The 21,375-nt window shown below is 35.3% G+C and overlaps 1 protein-coding gene across 1 annotated transcript in view; it reads right to left on the minus strand.

The window, feature by feature from the left end:
* LOC132549416 (calmodulin-binding transcription activator 2-like) overlaps nucleotides 1–21,361 on the minus strand; it is a 45,542-nt gene extending 24,181 nt beyond the window's left edge. The window contains exons 1-5 of the mRNA XM_060213350.1: nucleotides 21,307–21,361; nucleotides 14,736–14,842; nucleotides 5,577–5,644; nucleotides 4,467–4,602; nucleotides 237–308 (exon numbers count right to left, since the gene is read on the minus strand). Coding sequence (XP_060069333.1) covers nucleotides 237–308; nucleotides 4,467–4,602; nucleotides 5,577–5,644; nucleotides 14,736–14,842; nucleotides 21,307–21,361 — 438 coding nt within the window. The remainder of the gene's footprint in view (nucleotides 1–236; nucleotides 309–4,466; nucleotides 4,603–5,576; nucleotides 5,645–14,735; nucleotides 14,843–21,306) is intronic.
* Between the last annotated feature and the right edge of the window lie 14 nt (nucleotides 21,362–21,375).

Here is a 21,375-nt window from a genome sequence, read left to right on the forward strand (position 1 = left end):
CAAGATAAGTCAAGAATAATCTGCCTTGATAAATACAATTTTCCATAATGTGTAATTAAGATATAAGTTTATCTTTCAAGGTTTACGTCCTTAAAAACAAAAATACAATGTGGAATATCTTTGTGATTTGCAAAATATAATTCCTTTTTTAACCATTAATAAATGCCACATAACAGAATGTTTTGTTTTCATGGGGTATGACACAACTTATTTTTGAAATCATTTTCTCCCCTTACCTGCAGTAACCAGTAGCAACGTCGATGGAAAGTTGGTAGTATGTCAGAGTGTACATAGGAACCATAAATACACTGAAAAACAAAAAACCATTACTCTGTTAGGGTATTTAGATTTAAAACAATGTAAACAGTAGTCATATTTGATACAATGTCAACAGCATCCTTGTTTAATACAATGTCAACAGTATCCTTGTTTAATACAATGTCAACAGTATCCTTGTTTAATACAATGTCAACAGTATCCTTGTTTAATACGATGTCAATAGAATCCTTATTTCATGCAGTGTCATTAGTATATTATCCTTATTTCTAATGCAATTTCAAAATACTTTGATTAACAACAATATTAAAATATCAACATTTATTACATGGTACAAGTATCCACATTTATTACATGGCACAAGTTCCAACATTTATTACATGGTACAAGTATCCAACATTTATTACATGGCACAAGTATCCACATTTATTACATGGCACAAGTATCCACATTTATTACATGGTACAAGTATCCACATTTATTACATGGTACAAGTATCCACATTTATTACATGGCACAAGTATCCACATTTATTACATGGCACAAGTATCCACATTTATTACATGGCACAAGTATCCACATTTATTACATGGTACAAGTACCAACATTTATTACATGGCACAAGTTCCAACATTTATTACATGGTACAAGTAATCACATTTATCACATGGCACAAGTTATCACATTAATAACACACTATAGATATTGTCATTTATAACACAGTGCAGTATACACAAATCAGATTATGCCAGACACACAGATTTTGAAGATTCATGTATATTGCCTTTCCAGAAGACTCACAACTCTTACACTTTATCATTCTTGCTACATATAAAGATGCGAGTTCATTTTTTCTAAAATATTTTACTGGCTAAGTTGTTGATACTTCAGTCAGTAAACTGCTTACAAACACAAACTGATTTGGAAATAAATAACCTTAGAGATTCAGAAAATCAAACTCTTCTGACAATAGAAAAAGTTTCAAAATACAAAGCTTGTTAACTTTAATGAGTATTGTGTAGACGTGGTTCTGCCAAGAAGTCTGGTGATTTGGGATAGGACAGTTGTTTCTGTGTTACTCTGTCTACCAAGTGTCTAACCATATGTATCATTGTTGAGCTGGTAGGTAAAGCCACCAGACCCATTACCACAGGAGGTTTGGTGGGAATCTACCAAATTCAATCTACCAACAACAAACCCAAGTCTAACCAGATTGAGCTCTTCACACAGGGTAAAGCTAGAAGAGATACAGTCCCTAGAGATAGGCAGCTGACGACTTCCCAATACAAGCATTGCAGGCGTCTGAAGGCTAGTACTGTATAATCAATAAAATTAAAGGGCGACTTTACCTAGTATTGAGACTAACCTAACACTTTGCTGGAGACTGATAGATTCTGTTTCCACTATACCATCACTATGATGTATTGTTTCAATCTAAAATGTTTTTCCAACTATCTCATCAACTTGATGAGTATGATTGACTACATAATGACTTAAAAACATTCAGGTGAAATGAGATCCTGGAACACTCTAGAGAGAAAATTGCGCAGGTTTTGATCACAATTCAGCAGGTTTGTACTTCTACTTTTTATGGTTATGTTATCTACAAGATCACACATTTAAACGTTGTGAAATTGTAGAGTCTTATTATCATTCCAAAATTGTAGTTTCTGACATGATGTCTTTCCAAGAGTAAAGTAGAAATGCTCTGAAAACCATTTATACTTCATGTCATTCATCAAAATACAGGTAATTGAAATCCTCCAGAAACTATGATTAAAATACAGGTAACTGAAATCAGCTAAGATCCTATTAAAATACAGGTAATTGAAATCAGCTAAGATCCTATTAAAATACAGGTAATTGAAATCAGCTAAGATCCTATTAAAATACAGGTAATTGAAATCCTCCAGAAACTATGATTAAAATACAGGTAACTGAAATCAGCTAAGATCCTATTAAAATACAAGTAATTGAAATCAGCTAAGATCCTATTAAAATACAGGTAATTGAAATCAGCTAAGAACATATTAAAACACAGGTAATTGAAATCAGCTAAGATCCTATTAAAACACAGGTAATTGAAATCAGCTAAGATCCTATTAAAATACAGGTAATTGAAATCAGCTAAGATCCTTTTAAAATACAGGTAATTGAAATCAGCTAAGATCCTATTAAAACACCAGTAATTGAAATCAGCTAAGATCCTATTAAAACACAGGTAATTGAAATCAGCTAAGATCCTATTAAAACACAGGGAATTGAAATCAGCTAAGATCCTATTAAAACACAGGTAATTGAAATCAGCTAAGATCCTATTAAAACACAGGGAATTGAAATCAGCTAAGATCCTATTAAAACACAGGTAATTGAAATCAGCTAAGATCCTATTAAAACACAGGAAATTGAAATCAGCTAAGATCCTATTAAAACACAGGGAATTGAAATCAGCTAAGATCCTATTAAAACACAGGTAATTGAAATCCTTCAGAAACTATGATTAAAAGCCTGAGAAAGAAAAGATAAAAAATAATCTTATGGTGGCAAACATATTGTTTTGCACTTAGTGACCTCTTGTCAGCTCCCTCGGGAATTAGCCATTATTGATAAGTTTCATTCCAATAGTAAGTTGATGACTACCAAAACAAACAAGAGAATCAGTAAAACTGCTGCTCCCCAAAAGCAACTTTATTGGACAAAAATCTTTTAACAAAATTAAGGCAATAATACTGTAATTAAGGGGTTACAGACCCTGAATTTTTACTTTTCTTTCAATCACTTTTTCTCTTTGTCCCCTTCAAGGCTTCAAAATTTAGGCCCTTAGCATCACTGAGGAGTCCTAGAAGGACAAGACAGCTGTATGATGCAGTTTAATCCTCTGCTTTATTTAACTCTAAATTATTGAAAGGTGCTATTCACTAGTGTGTCTTTTGTACAATGTTAGGTACACTGCTTATTGCTTCAGTATGACCGATGTATACATCACATTTCATTCTTAATGCATGCCAAGTTACACTCTGGACACAACATTTTAACAACAGACAATAACTCTGTAATTAACGGGGTTGCGGACCCTGTCTTTGGTACATTGCATATCGTCTTAGTATGGTCAATGTTAACATCAAGTTTTATTATCCTAGTATAATTACAAGCAAAGTTGTGCTTATGACACAAAATAATAACAAAAGTAACTTTGTAATTGATAGGCTGTGGGCCCTGAATTTGGTACACTGCACATTGCCTTAGTATGACCAAAGTATACACCAAATTTCTTAAATTGCTTAATTGTGGGCAAAGTTTTTTTTAATATGCTCCATACATGAAATGATGGGCAGAAAGATGGACGGACAGATAAAGCCAGCAACTATATTCTCCCCTTGAAAATTTTCATTGAGCATAAAAATTTTATCAGACCCCATCCTTCATCCCCAAGGTGATTTACAAATTCTAATATGGCACCTATCTTAGACAAAGCCATTTTGACTTTTATATACTTTCATATGTACAACGTAATGACTTCTATCAATGAAAATGTTTTGCTATAAATTTCTAAATAACCAGAAAAAGAAGTCCCCAGAGTGGTGAGATGAATTCAGGACGAAAAAGAAGTGACACATGATATGGATTTAGGACGAAAAAGAAGTGACACATGATATGGATTTAGGACAAAAAAGAAGTGACACATGATATGGATTTAGGACAAAAAAGAAGTGACACATATGATATGGATTTAGGACAAAAAAGAAGTGACACATATGATATGGATTTAGGACGAGACAGAATTGATACAAATGACATGGATTTCAGAACAAGACAGAATTGATACAAATGACATTAAATATGATTATTGAAAACTGACATGAAATATGATTATTGAAAACTGAGAGACATGATTATTATCAATGTTTAATAAAATCAATATTGAAACATTAAACTTATTATGATGATTAATATTCATCACTTATTGTTGATATTGACAAACATATAAGACTGCATTTGATTTTTGAAAATATATTCAGTGATCTCCTTAAGGGAAAGATTGTATATAATTTAATTCTATAGAAAGAAATTTTCCCCTCTATTAAGATCACCTCATCTCACCCTGAAGGCTCATGTTTAAGTCATGTTTTTCTTTGTACTATATAATGGATTCAAACTGATATAGGTCATAGAAATCGTACAAGATTTACCTCTAATCCCTGAACTTTCAACTTCATATGATCTTCTCGGATATTTTTTCCATCTTTTCGCTTTTTCCAGCAGTAGCCATCTTTTCTGTATCGTACCTTCTTGCGGCTGTACAGCAGCATTGATCCACTGGGAGGTCTTAAAGAGAGATTCAGCAATGTCACCCAAGCATTACAGACTCAAAAATGTCATTCTGGGCCTTGGAGATCCAGCAATGTAACCCCAAGCCTAAGAGATTTGGCAAAGTCACCCTGGGTGTTGGCAATGTTACCCCAGGCCTAAAGAGATTCCTCAAGGTTGCTATGGGCCTAAATCATTCAACAATGTCACACTGGATGTTACAGATTCAGCAATTTTATCCCAGGGCTAAGAGATTCAGTAACATTACCATGGCCCTTAAATATTCAGCAATGTCACACTGGGCCTTAGAGATTCAGCAATGTCACCCTGGGCCTTAGAGATTCAGCAATGTCACCGTAAGCCTTAGAGATTCAGCAATGTCACCTTTAGCCTTAGAGAGTCAGCAATGTCATCCAAGGCCTTACTGAGTCAGCAATGTCATCCCAGGCCTTACTGAGTCAGCAATGTCATCCCGGGCCTTAGAGAGTCAGCAATGTCATCCCAGGCCTTAATGAGTCAGCAATGTCATCCCAGGCCTTTCTGAGTCAGCAATGTCATCCCAGGCCTTAGAGAGTCAGCAATGTCATCCCAGGCCTTACTGAGTCAGCAATGTCATCCCAGGCCTTAGAGAGTCAGCAATGTCATCCGAGGTTTTGGAGTTTCAGCAATGTCAACTTGGGCTTTAGAGAGTAAGCTATGTAACCCTAGGCTTTACAGATTCAGAAATGTCACCCTGGGCTTTCATGAGTCAATGCCATCCCAGGCCTTAAAGATTCAGCAATGTCACATTTAAAGTATTTCAAATAAGTAAAAGGTACTTCAGGGTTGGTACAGTGGGTATTCTGAAGGATAAAAAAGGTATCTTAATGAAAATCAAATTATACATTTTATATAAACCTAGTTATCCAATTTCTGACAAAAACAAATTTACAACCATACTATTAGATATTCAAATGCTGCTGGTACATAGAACCAAAAACAGTAGTACTTACCGGACTTTCATCTCCACATGCATCCATTCTTTATGCTTGTCAAATGCAATAAGAATTGATGCTATCTCCTGGATAAATGAAAACAAACATAAAATTTTAACAAATTTAACATAAAACAATTAACGTTATATGGGATTCACTCCAAAAAAAACTAAAGTACAAAGTTTTTCTCTAATTCTAAATTAAGATGTGAACTCTACAATTCAATAAGGGATTGCAGTTCACCAGAACTAATTTTGATGATCCAACAAAGTTAATATACACCTGTCTACCAAGTGTTGGATCCTGTATATATTGGGGGTGTCTGTGATGACAACAAAGTTAATATATACCTGTCTACCAAGTGTTGGATCCTGTATATATTGGGGATGTCTGTCATGACAACAAAGTTAATATACACCTGTCTACACCTGTCTATCAAGTGTTGGATCCTGTATATATTGGGGATGTCTGTCATGACAACAAAGTTAATATACACCTGTCTACCAAGTGTTGGATCCTGTATATATTGGGGATGTCTGTGGTGACAACAAAGTTAATATACACCTGTCTACCAAGTGTTGGATCCTGTATATATTGGGGATGTCTGTCATGACAACAAAGTTAATATACACCTGTCTACCAAGTGTTGGATCCTGTATATATTGGGGATGTCTGTCATGACAACAAAGTTAATATACACCTGTCTACCAAGTGTTGGATCCTGTATATATTGGGGATGTCTGTCATGACAACAAAGTTAATATACACCTGTCTACCAAGTGTTGGATCCTGTATATATTGGGGATGTCTGTCATGACAACAAAGTTAATATACACCTGTCTACCAAGTGTTGGATCCTGTATATATTGGGGATGTCTGTGGTGACAACAAAGTTAATATACACCTGTCTACCAAGTGTTGGATCCTGTATATATTGGGGATGTCTGTCATGACAACAAAGTTAATATACACCTGTCTACCAAGTGTTGGATCCTGTATATATTGGGGATGTCTGTCATGTATATATTGGGGATATACCTGTCTACCAAGTGTTGGATCCTGTATATATTGGGGATGTCTGTGGTGACAACAAAGTTAATATACACCTGTCTACCAAGTGTTGGATCCTGTATATATTGGGGATGTCTGTCATGACAACAAAGTTAATATACACCTGTCTACCAAGTGTTGGATCCTGTATATATTGGGGATGTCTGTCATGACAACAAAGTTAATATACACCTGTCTACCAAGTGTTGGATCCTGTATATATTGGGGATGTCTGTCATGACAACAAAGTTAATATACACCTGTCTACCAAGTGTTGGATCCTGTATATATTGGGGATGTCTGTCATGACAACAAAGATACCATACACCTGTCTACCAAGTGTTGGATCCTGTATATATTGGGGATGTCTGTCATGACAACAAAGTTAATATACACCTGTCTATCAAGTGTTGGATCCTGTATATATTGGGGATGTCTGTCATGACAACAAAGATAATATATACCTGTCTACCAAGTGTTGGATCCTGTATATATTGGGGATGTCTGTCATGACAACAAAGTTAATATACACCTGTCTACCAAGTGTTGGATCCTGTATATATTGGGGATGTCTGTCATGACAACAAAGATAATATATACCTGTCTACCAAGTGTTGGATCCTGTATATATTGGGGATGTCTGTCATGACAACAAAGTTAATATACACCTGTCTATCAAGTGTTGGATCCTGTATATATTGGGGATGTCTGTGGTGACAACAAAGTTAATATACACCTGTCTACCAAGTGTTGGATCCTGTATATATTGGGGATGTCTGTCATGACAACAAGTGACCTATACAGTCTGTATCGCTCACCTGACTTTGTTTAGTTGAAATTGTTTTACCAAAACTAAACGAAAAGGAATTTTAAAGGTTTACAACTATATCCCATTTTGCCTCCACCCCTCTGCCCCATCGGGTCAGCAAAACCACCTATACATTAGCCATCTTTACCTAAGGTTGCTCTAATTTTTTGCGAACCGCTCCTCCCGCCTTAGGCGGGGCGAAGACCTACATTTATCCAAACTTTATTTCCTTTTACCCTATCATGCTATAAACAAAATTGTTACAGAATCCTGATAGTCTTATAGAAGAAGAAGTGTCATCGATAATCTTATCTTTATCCTCTTTTAGGTCCTGTAACTCCAACCCCGGGAGCTAAGACCAACCGAAAAGATGATTTTCCCTCTCCAAAAGATGTTTCATACCAAACTGAGGCAGAATCCTGGCATTTCTATAGAAGAAGTATTTCATAGAATTTACCCCCTTTGGGCAGCATCCTTCTTGTCCCAGGAGGTTGACACCAACCCATTATATAAAATTGATTCCCCTCCTCCCTACTTCAGTCCTATTTAGGACAGAATCCTCACTTTCCTAAAGGAGAAGGATCTTAAAATAATTTGGCCTATTTTTCTTATTGAGGCCTTCCTTTCCTGGTTCTGGGACCAAGACACATCATTATACAAAACTTCACCCAGAATCCAGGCAGTATCACAGAAGAAATTTTTTAAAAGAATTTGTTCTCTATACCAGATTGGACTAGTGATTCTGCTGCACCAAGGAACTGAAGCCTACTGTTAATACAAAAACTGATTCCTCAAGTATACTTCAGATCAAATTGGGATAGAATCCAGACACTCCATTCCATTTCATGGAAGAAGAATTAAGTATCTCAGAGAATTTACTCTATTTCCCTGTTTGGCTTTAAACCTCATGGCCCCATGTGGCCGAGACACACTGTTCAAACAAAACTGAATTCCCTTCACTTCACTTCACTTCAGACCAAATTTGAACAAAATTCAACCAATCCAATTACACAGAAGGATTTTGCAGAATTTACAAAATTTCCCTTTTTTTCCCACACCCTTTAGGCCCTGGTGGGGTTTAGATCCACTATATACACAAAAGTTGGATACTTCTGACTGATGACAGATGCCACATATGTGAGAAGTTTAACTTGGTCCTTCGTACCAGGAGAGCTAATAGGTCAATACAGACCTTATTTATCTATATTACACATAACATAACTAATTTTTCTTTAGTTTAACATTCTTCCAAAAACCTTCAAAATCAAATTTATATTCTTTTTCATTTCCATATAAATATATTGAACCATGACTTGATTTTTCTTGAGTTACCTCCCTTGACTTTAACAAAGCAGTGGAAGAAGTTGAAACATTTTTTTTTATTTTTATTTCTTTTAGTTTTGTTTATATTTATTTCTGTTATCAAAATTATTCTTGTACTGTGTAAAGTCTACATGTCACACTTGATAATTGCAAAAATCATGACTTTTGAATTCACTGAACGTGATTTTTTTTAAATCAAAGACTGAATACAATTTTCACAATATGATTAAGTAATATGTTACACACTATTAACTGCCAAAAAGATTTCTGACAGGAGAGATGAAGTAAACAGGTGTATAAGACTTTACAGAAGATTCTGTGATGATACTTGAAGGGGTACACCCTTTTAAATGTGTTACCAATAATTAGCATGATTATGTTCTGTTTGTAGACAGGATCGTCAGCCCCCAAGTGCCAACTAACAAGCTTCAGATCAAAAACTATGATGTAAGCCACTGCGCTTTGTTACAGGTTCATCATCAATCTTGCATGACAACATGTACCAAAACAATGCTTTATCTTCAGCGTGTAGTTTGATGACCTTGAGCAAGGTATTTTCTCATACATGTTTGAAATGTTAATCCATGTAAACTTTGCTCAGAATGTATGGTGTTAGCTAGCTACTCAGAAACCATTCTACACTGAAGTATCAAGTATTCCCTGCATAATATAATTGTAATAATGATGTTGTAATGAGAGCTGTTTAATCTGACAACTAACCAATAGGTTGTGTGACTCTGACATCTTGTCTAATCTGACAACTGACCAATAGGTTGTGTGACTATGACATCTTGTCTATTCTGACAACTGACCAATAGGTTGTGTGATTCTGACATCTTGTCTATTCTGACAACTAACCAATAGGTTGTGTGATTCTGACATCTTGTCTAATCTGACAACTGACCAATAGGTTGTGTGACTATGACATCTTGTCTATTCTGACAACTAACCAATAGGTTGTGTGATTCTGACATCTTGTCTATTCTGACAACTGACCAATAGGTTGTGTGACTCTGACATCTTGTCTATTCTGACAACTAACCAATAGGTTGTGTGATTCTGACATCTTGTCTATTCTGACAACTAAACAATAGGTTGTGTGATTCTGACATCTTGTCTATTCTGACAACTAACCAATAGGTTGTGTGACTATGACATCTTGTCTATTCTGAGAACTAACCAATAGGTTGTGTGATTCTGACATCTTGTCTATTCTGACAACTAACCAATAGGTTGTGTGATTCTAACATCTTGTCTATTCTGACAACTGACCAATAGGTTGTGTGATTCTAACATCTTGTCTATTCTGACAACTGACCAATAGGTTGTGTGACTATGACATCTTGTCTATTCTGACAACTAACCAATAGGTTGTGTGACTCTGACATCTTGTCTATTCTGACAACTAACCAATAGGTTGTGTGATTCTGACATCTTGTCTATTCTGACAACTAAACAATAGGTTGTGTGATTCTGACATCTTGTCTATTCTGACAACTAACCAATAGGTTGTGTGACTATGACATCTTGTCTATTCTGACAACTAACCAATAGGTTGTGTGATTCTGACATCTTGTCTATTCTGACAACTAAACAATAGGTTGTGTGATTCTGACATCTTGTCTATTCTGACAACTAACCAATAGGTTGTGTGACTATGACATCTTGTCTATTCTGACAACTAAACAATAGGTTGTGTGATTCTGACATCTTGTCTATTCTGACAACTAACCAATAGGTTGTGTGACTATGACATCTTGTCTAATCTGACAACTGACCAATAGGTTGTGTGACTATGACATCTTGTCTATTCTGACAACTGACCAATAGGTTGTGTGATTCTGACATCTTGTCTAATCTGACAACTGACCAATAGGTTGTGTGACTATGACATCTTGTCTATTCTGACAACTAACCAATAGGTTGTGTGACTCTGACATCTTGTCTATTCTGACAACTGACCAATAGGTTGTGTGACTATGACATCTTGTCTATTCTGACAACTGACCAATAGGTTGTGTGATTCTGACATCTTGTCTATTCTGACAACTAACCAATAGGTTGTGTGATTCTGACATCTTGTCTAATCTGACAACTGACCAATAGGTTGTGTGACTATGACATCTTGTCTATTCTGACAACTGACCAATAGGTTGTGTGATTCTGACATCTTGTCTATTCTGACAACTAACCAATAGGTTGTGTGATTCTGACATCTTGTCTAATCTGACAACTGACCAATAGGTTGTGTGACTATGACATCTTGTCTATTCTGACAACTAACCAATAGGTTGTGTGATTCTGACATCTTGTCTATTCTGACAACTGACCAATAGGTTGTGTGACTCTGACATCTTGTCTATTCTGACAACTAACCAATAGGTTGTGTGATTCTGACATCTTGTCTATTCTGACAACTAAACAATAGGTTGTGTGATTCTGACATCTTGTCTATTCTGACAACTAACCAATAGGTTGTGTGACTATGACATCTTGTCTATTCTGACAACTAACCAATAGGTTGTGTGATTCTGACATCTTGTCTATTCTGACAACTAACCAATAGGTTGTGTGATTCTAACATCTTGTCTATTCTGACAACTGACCAATAGGTTGTGTGATTCTAACATCTTGTCTATTCTGACAACTGACCAATAGGTTGTGTGACTATGACATCTTGTCTATTCTGACAACTAACCAATAGGTTGTGTGACTCTGACATCTTGTCTATTCTGACAACTAACCAATAGGTTGTGTGATTCTGACATCTTGTCTATTCTGACAACTAAACAATAGGTTGTGTGATTCTGACATCTTGTCTATTCTGACAACTAACCAATAGGTTGTGTGACTATGACATCTTGTCTATTCTGACAACTAACCAATAGGTTGTGTGATTCTGACATCTTGTCTATTCTGACAACTAAACAATAGGTTGTGTGACTCTGACATCTTGTCTATTCTGACAACTAACCAATAGGTTGTGTGATTCTGACATCTTGTCTATTCTGACAACTAAACAATAGGTTGTGTGATTCTGACATCTTGTCTATTCTGACAACTAACCAATAGGTTGTGTGACTATGACATCTTGTCTAATCTGACAACTGACCAATAGGTTGTGTGACTATGACATCTTGTCTATTCTGACAACTGACCAATAGGTTGTGTGATTCTGACATCTTGTCTAATCTGACAACTGACCAATAGGTTGTGTGACTATGACATCTTGTCTATTCTGACAACTAACCAATAGGTTGTGTGACTCTGACATCTTGTCTATTCTGACAACTGACCAATAGGTTGTGTGACTATGACATCTTGTCTATTCTGACAACTGACCAATAGGTTGTGTGATTCTGACATCTTGTCTATTCTGACAACTAACCAATAGGTTGTGTGATTCTGACATCTTGTCTAATCTGACAACTGACCAATAGGTTGTGTGACTATGACATCTTGTCTATTCTGACAACTAAACAATAGGTTGTGTGATTCTGACATCTTGTCTATTCTGACAACTGACCAATAGGTTGTGTGATTCTAACATCTTGTCTATTCTGACAACTGACCAATAGGTTGTGTGACTATGACATCTTGTCTATTCTGACAACTAACCAATAGGTTGTGTGACTCTGACATCTTGTCTATTCTGACAACTAACCAATAGGTTGTGTGATTCTGACATCTTGTCTATTCTGACAACTAAACAATAGGTTGTGTGATTCTGACAACTGACAACTAACCAATAGGTTGTGTGACTATGACATCTTGTCTATTCTGACAACTAACCAATAGGTTGTGTGAGTATGACATCTTGTCTATTCTGACAATCTTGTGTGATTCTGACAATTCTGACAACTAACCAATAGGTTGTGTGACTATGACATCTTGTCTATTCTGACAACTAAACAATAGGTTGTGTGATTCTGACATCTTGTCTATTCTGACAACTAACCAATAGGTTGTGTGACTATGACATCTTGTCTATTCTGACAACTGACCAATAGGTTGTGTGACTATGACATCTTGTCTATTCTGACAACTGACCAATAGGTTGTGTGACATCTTGTCTAATCTGACATCTGTGTCTATTCTGACAACTGACCAATAGGTTGTGTGATCTTGTCTATTCTGACAACATAGGTTGTGTCTGATCTTGTCTAATCTGACAACTGACCAATAGGTTGTGTGACTATGACATCTTGTCTATTATGAAAACTAACCAATAGGTTGTGTGACTATGATATCTTGTCTATTCTGACAACTGACCAATAGGTTGTGTGATTCTGACATCTTGTCTAATCTGACAACTGACCAATAGGTTGTGTGACTATGACATCTTGTCTATTCTGACAACTAACCAATAGGTTGTGTGATTCTGACATCTTGTCTATTCTGACAACTAACCAATAGGTTGTGTGACTCTGACATCTTGTCTATTCTGACAACTGACCAATAGGTTGTGTGACTATGACATCTTGTCTAATCTGACAACTGACCAATAGGTTGTGTGACTATGACATCTTGTCTAATCTGACAACTGACCAATAGGTTGTGTGACTATGACATCTTGTCTAATCTGACAACTGACCAATAGGTTGTGTGACTATGACATCTTGTCTATTATGAAAACTAACCAATAGGTTGTGTGACTATGACATCTTGTCTATTCTGACAACTAACCAATAGGTTGTGTGATTCTGACATCTTGTCTAATCTGACAACTGACCAATAGGTTGTGTGACTATGACATCTTGTCTATTCTGACAACTAACCAATAGGTTGTGTGATTCTGACATCTTGTCTATTATGAAAACTAACCAATAGGTTGTGTGACTATGACATCTTGTCTAATCTGACAACTGACCAATAGGTTGTGTGACTATGACATCTTGTCTAATCTGACAACTGACCAATAGGTTGTGTGACTATGACATCTTGTCTATTCTGACAACTAACCAATAGGTTGTGTGATTCTGACATCTTGTCTAATCTGACAACTGACCAATAGGTTGTGTGACTATGACATCTTGTCTATTCTGACAACTAACCAATAGGTTGTGTGATTCTGACATCTTGTCTATTCTGACAACTAACCAATAGGTTGTGTGATTCTGACATCTTGTCTAATCTGACAACTGACCAATAGGTTGTGTGACTATGACATCTTGTCTATTCTGACAACTAACCAATAGGTTGTGTGATTCTGACATCTTGTCTAATCTGACAACTGACCAATAGGTTGCGTGACTATGACATCTTGTCTAATCTGACAACTGACCAATAGGTTGTGTGACTATGACATCTTGTCTAATCTGACAACTGACCAATAGGTTGTGTGACTATGACATCTTGTCTAATCTGACAACTGACCAATAGGTTGTGTGAATATGACATCTTGTCTAATCTGACAACTGACCAATAGGTTGTGTGACTATGACATCTTGTCTATTCTGACAACTAACCAATAGGTTGTGTGATTCTGACATCTTGTCTAATCTGACAACTGACCAATAGGTTGTGTGACTATGACATCTTGTCTATTCTGACAACTAACCAATAGGTTGTGTGACTCTGACATCTTGTCTATTCTGACAACTAACCAATAGGTTGTGTGATTCTGACATCTTGTCTATTCTGACAACTAACCAATAGGTTGTGTGATTCTGACATCTTGTCTAATCTGACAACTGACCAATAGGTTGTGTGATTCTGACATCTTGTCTATTCTGACAACTAACCAATAGGTTGTGTAACTATGACATCTTGTCTAATCTGACAACTGACCAATAGGTTGTGTGACTATGACATCTTGTCTAATCTGACAACTGACCAATAGGTTGTGTGATTCTGACATCTTGCCTTAGCTGACAACTGACCAATAGGTTGTGTAATTCTTACATCTTGTCTATTCTGACAACTAACCAAACCGTTGTGTGTCACGTGTGTGTGATAAGAGGGGGAGACTTTACACTTTAAGGGAGTGTGTTTACCTCATTAGTGTTCCATCGATGGCGGACGCCAGGGAACTCTGCAGCAGGTTTGATGCCCTCCAATTGCTTAGGAAGTGTGAAGGTACTACCAGTACTGCTACCATTGTCTGTGGAAAAAAACGATCACATGTAATTGTAGTCTAGCCATCTGGCAGACAGGATGGAAGTGTTTAAGAAGGTATGTTGTTCTCTTACAGAAAGTACAGATAACATGATAATATTTGGTGAAACACTGTACATAGTGTTGATGACAAATAGCCTAAGACTATCATGATATATCAAAGTTTAAATTGGCAATTTAGGTGAAAGAAGGTTGTTATGAAGAGAAAGATTTGGGGTGGAAAACAAGAGGCCCAATGGACCTCTATTGCTTATTTGGTATTCAAAGCTTTTCACAAATACAATGTATATATTAACATTTCACATCATTGACATTCAAATTCTTGATTGAAGAGAGGAATTTGTGTGAAGGTTTTAATGAATTTGACATCTGTGACCTTGAACAAGGGTAAATCTTCTCACCAAATATCATGATCCTTGGCCTCATGGTTACTTAAAAGACCTACAGAAACTGAAAAGTTGACAGTAAACAAAGCCCAGGCACCGTAACATGACATTAGCCCTTTGGGCTAGGTGAACTTTTAATAAAAAGCAAAGAATTTTCATGGAAAAGGAAAATTTGGACAAATTTTGAGGTATAGTTGTAATGGGGAGAACAATGACTGTCAACTGTCTGGAGTGAACATAGCAACAAACTTTATATTGATAAGATTTTTAAATTACAGAAAAGAGCAGCCAGGATATTCTTACTCCATCCAACACCCTTTTTGAAAAATTAAAATGGATACTTTTAGCAGATTTTTACGTTTTTAGGAAAATTATTCTTTCTTACAAAATTCTTCATTGCGAGTCCCCAGGGTCTTTAGCAAATATGTTTTCTTATGTCAAAAATGTTAACAGCAGATCCACTAGAGCTTCTGAATCAAAAATAACTGTATGTTCCAACCGCCAGAACAAATTATTTCAAAAGGGCCTTTGTATATACATGTTCTGTTTTATGAATGAAGTAAGTAATGCAGTTAGAGACTCCAACAGTATTGGGGTTTTTAAAAGCAGATACCTGCAATATTACTTCATCAAGTCTTGGATTTATTCCACCATTTTTATATATGTACTAGCCCATTTTTAAAAAAATAAACAAATAAATAAAAAAAATCTTTTAGTATATATGAGTAGCATATCTGCGATTATCTCTTTAATATTAAAATTATATTAATTATATAAATTATATAATAAAATTGATCTTAGTTTCCAAATTTTGTTTATGATCAGTTAAGTCAAATGTAATTTGATAATTTTCTATGATAAATTACCCCACCAACTTCAATGTTTCTTTGTAATACACACTATATTAGTGTATATTCTGTCAATTTTCACCTTTTGCTATTTGCATTGTATGTATATATGACTATGATAGTGCTTTAATCTTCACATTTAGTAACATTTGTGTGATTATGCAAGTGTTCAAAAATAAATTACATTAAAATTTTTATGATAACCACGATATTGTAAGTAACATGACTGTGATACAAGTACTATATTGCATTGTTATACTATCATCTTTAATTGTTATCATGCTTGTATATATCTATTGTTGCAGGGCCATATTGTAAACCAGACATTGTCTAAATACATAACCCTGGTTAAATAAAAGATATTATTATTATTATTATTATTATCATTATAATGACTGAAACAAAAGAGAAAGAACAAGACAAGGAAGTAAACCACAGTCTCCAATCAAATTTGAAATAATATGTGAAGAATGTACTGTAAGTAAGTCCATGCCCCAAGTTAGAGTGACTAGTATTTAAGAGATCAAGTCCACACAACTTTTCTTTTACGTCAGTCAAAGGTCAAAATATATCAGAGTGACCTACTTTTAATACACCACACACCGCCACACCAAGGTGAAGGTAAAGTATGAAGTTCCTTTCACTAGTAGTGCAAGAGCTAAGATCCAGACAAACTTTTTCTTTGATGTAGGTCAAAGGTCAAAATTTAAAATGTAGGTCACAATGACCTACATTTGATACATCACATGCTGCCTCACGAAAGTGAACTCATACCCCAAGTATAGAATTCCAGTGGCTAGTAGTTTAGGAGATAGCGCCCAGACAAACCTTTTTACCTAGATGTAAAGTATCAGTCAGAGTGACGAGGGGAAGTAATTTGGGGCAAATAAAGGGTACTTCCACAACAAAGTTTTAACTTTCAAATCCATCTCCTGTTCTACCCATATGAGCCTAGAGAATTTATCAATGCAATCAAGAAAGTAATTAAGTAAACTTTTACTGTCAAATTCCAAGATGGCAACCTGTGAGCCTTTTTGCTAGGTGAATCAAAAATTTGTAACACTTACAAGCTACAACTATCTCTCAGTATATGTGACATATTACATAAGGATAACACAGAAAAAATGACATTTTCTAGGGAAAGATCAATACTGTAGGTATTATTTACATATATGCATATCTACGTCATTGAAAACCTGAAGGAATCTGTAATAACCATGGTCTGTCAGTACTGCACCATCAAAAGCAATGAAACACCAGGACCATAAGTGAATTTGGTTTGCAAATTTGTACCTAATATATATACACACAGAACAATATGGTATTGGGTATGAATAATTAAGGTTTGTTAGTCTGGTCTTGTATTCTCAAAGCACCACACTACTTAATGTTTTTTATACAGAATCTTGGAAATGTGTCTTCCTTTTAAATCAAAACATTTTTTTTTTTCATCAGATATCTTCTTTCTGCAGTGATATACATATTCCCTTTCTGCAGAGATATACATATTCAGTTGAAGCAAAGTAATATAACAAACAAATTCATTTTTAAAAACAAAAAATTTAAACTGCAAGCTCAGTTCTTCGACAAGACAGCCTTGTGAGATGACACAAGGCAGGTGACTTATTCCTAGACAGACTGTGCAGGAAACAGCAACATCCATTTAAATTTCTCTTATAAGTCTGGACAGAATAGTGATCCTACACTAAGGAAATATGCAATGGGTCAAAGGGGTTGTAATACCTCATTCCTTTAAAGTGTTAGCCTACATAACTTCAGGTAGAAATCAAGGGTACATGATTTGACACTTACTACCCATGGTAGTATGTGTTTCTCAGAAAGCTGAGAAACAGACCAGTTTCTGTGTTTACGTGTTTGTTTCTTTTGTGCAGGACACTTTATCCATTTGCTCCAGACAACATTCAGTGGGCCTCCTGTATGTTGTTCAATGAAGTAGTTACCAGCTATTACAAGGGGACCCCACCTCAAAATGTCCTTCCCTGATTAAAGGGCATGATAAACCCAACAAACGAACAAATGATGAGTCAAGCCTGTATTACACAATAACTATAACATCTAGGTGAACCAAGCCAGTGAAATAGAACCTACATTTCTGTGAATTTCTACACTCTAAAATACATATTACAGTATCATGAATTATCATTTTTATCCTGCAATAAGAATGCGCCTGGCAATGACCCCGTCTATACTGTGATTACAAAAATCCTAACACAAGCTATTTCACTTTCCTGTAATGAACCATTAAGTACCCTGATGATAGGTTGTCCATATGAGCTTACTGAAAGATGAATGTGGTAATCAAAATGATTTATTATCATAGACCAAAATTTAAACAAAGATTAAACTTATATGATAGATGTGAAATTAAATTTAGGAACTAATTTGTTAAGATTGAGACAATATGCCAGGTTCACTGACTAATATTAGGTTTAAATAACTAGTACATGATTTACAGTATAAATAGTTTATATTTTAATAAAGATACGATCTAGTGTATACTCCAAGTGCAGTTAAATTTCTCACAGCTAATCAATGTTACAGCTATATTCAGGATTTACAATAAAGTTTGGATCTTATCATAGAGATAATCATCTAAAATCTCTGAAATGAGAAAAATGTAATTGTCTCCTGAAATTGAAACTGATCTAAAGCCCACTCTATACTCATGTAAATATTGCACCATGGATAACAACATAAGAATAATTGAATGTCTTGGAGACAAGATATTTTGCCTTTATCTACAAAACACCCTGTAAACCATATTTTTTCATGGGTCTCATATTTTGTGGTTTTCCAAAATTATACATTTTTGTTGGTACTTGATTTCATGGTTAAATCTAGATCACAAAATCCACTCGTACTAAAATCCATGTCTACTTTCATATTTTAATAATTTTGTCAATATATATATATATTTGTGGAAATCTAGCTAGAATACAAACTAATTCAATGAAAATATTCCTGGAAATTTAGCTAGAATTCCCACTAATTCCATGAAGATATTCGTGGAAATTAGCTAGAATACCCACTAATTGAATGAAAATATTCGTAGAAATTTAACTAGAATACACACTAATTCAATGAAAATATTCATGGAAATTTAGCTAGAATTCCCACTAATTCAATGAAAATATTCATGGAAATTTAGCTAGAATACACACTAATTCAATGAAAATATTCATGGAAATTAGCTAGAATACACACTAATTCAATGAAAATATTCATGGAAATTTAGCTAGAATTCCCACTAATTCAATGAAAATATTCATGGAAATTTAGCTAGAATTCCCACTAATTCGATGAAAATATTCATGGAAATTTAGCTAGAATTCCCACAAAAAAATTCAATGAAAATTTTCATGGAATTTTTGCTAGAATACCCACTAAATTAATGAAAATATTCATGGAAATTTAGCTAAATAACCACTAATTCCATGAAAATATTCATGGAAATTAGCTAGAATACACACTAATTCAATGAAAATATTCCTGGAAATTTAGCTAGAATTCCCACTAATTCAATGAAAATATTCCTGGAAATTTAGCTAGAATACACACGATGAAAATATATCCTCCATAAAAATTAATGTTATAATAGTAACTGGATTGTCTGACAGAAATGATATAACAATATCATGTAAAGAAATAAAAAAAAAAAAAACATCATTACAGCATATCTTGAATAGACATGTAGGATACCGATTTATCTATCAGCCTGTCTAATGCATTATGGGATATCGCAAAAGTGATCAATATCTACATTTGATAGTAGGTACTCTGACCATATAACTGACAGATATTTGTATCGGTATTGTTTTAAGATGGCTTTGAGGCCAGACAAATCAGAAACATCCTTTAAACCCTGAAAGTCTGGTCCAGTAAAAATCAATCCTGCTATCGTAAGTTGACTTTTGACTGCAGACTTGTGGGGTGTGCAAGTTCACATTTCTCATACGGTATAGACAGAGATTAATACTGTGACAAGACAAGTGAATATCCTGGTAGTAAGTTTGTGATGGGACAGACAAATCAAAATGAACAGGCCTTCCAACATTAAAGGGACTTAAATGTGTCCTTTCTGTATAACATACCCAAAGTCATTGCTGTCAGGTTAAATAAGCCCATCCTTCATGTTGATGCAGAAAGTCATTTAAAGTTTCTTAACCAACCTTTAACAAGCTAACCCAACCCTCTACTTTGAGTCAGAATATGTCAAACTTATGACATTAATGCTGAATAAATTAATGGGTTATGCTACCCCTTCTGTGACTTCATGTCCACAAGACTTTCACACCTGAAAACTGGTGAAATGTTAGATTTTTATTCTAAAATGGCTGAACTCCAGGCCCCACTTGTATAAAACATCTCAACTTGAGATTTCCTCAAGTCGAGATTTTCCTCAGCGGATATCTCCTTGAAAATGGCTTGTATAAAATTTTCTCAAGGAACAGGAGGAAGTCATCGGCTAGGATGTCCTGAAATTCCTTGAGGAATTTTCATACAAGATATTTTCAAGGAGATATTTGCTGAGGAAAATATGGGCTTGAGGAAATCTTAAATTGAGATATTTTATACAAGTGGGGCCAGGTACCTTAAGATCAAGATGAAAATGTCTTATTCTATCTGATAGTACTGACAAGAATGATTATAGATGTCTATTCAGGACCATTGCTGTCAGTTTTTCCTAGTCTTGTCAATGTTGTGTATTGATTGCCTTTATTCCAATGCAAATCACATTGCTTCAAATTTTTTATAAAAAGCATTGGTGACCTTGACCTTTCAGACATTAAACACTCCTAAAATGCTATTCTTGTGCCAATACTGATCTGAATCCTTGAAGACACAATGTTCCTGATGCAACTTATAGAAAGTGAATGACCTAACATTTAAATGTGTAGCTATAGAAGAGGTGTTTAAAGTAAAAGAAATGTTAGAGGAGCAATTCATTAGCCACAGAATTATGTATTGATCTTGCAGGAACAGGTTTGGGGATTGAAGGAAGGGAGATAACTGATGCTCACACATGGAGCTGGAAGGAATGGCTTTTGAGGTTACAGAAGGGGAGATAACCAACTCTCGTCTGTGGAGCTGAGAGGAACAAGCTTAGGAGTTTACAAACGGCAGAAAACGGACACTTTCATGTAGAGCTGAGGGACAATTTAGGTGTTTCAGAAGGAGAGAAAACTGCCACTTACCTGTGGAGCTGGAAGGGATGGGTTTCTGGGTGGAGGAAGACGAGGGTTCTTCCATCTTCACCACTCGTG

The sequence above is a fragment of the Ylistrum balloti genome, unplaced genomic scaffold, assembly GCF_031769215.1.
Source record: "Ylistrum balloti isolate Yb309-2 unplaced genomic scaffold, AGI_CSIRO_Ybal_v1 Utg370056, whole genome shotgun sequence".
NCBI lineage: Eukaryota > Metazoa > Mollusca > Bivalvia > Pectinida > Pectinidae > Ylistrum > Ylistrum balloti.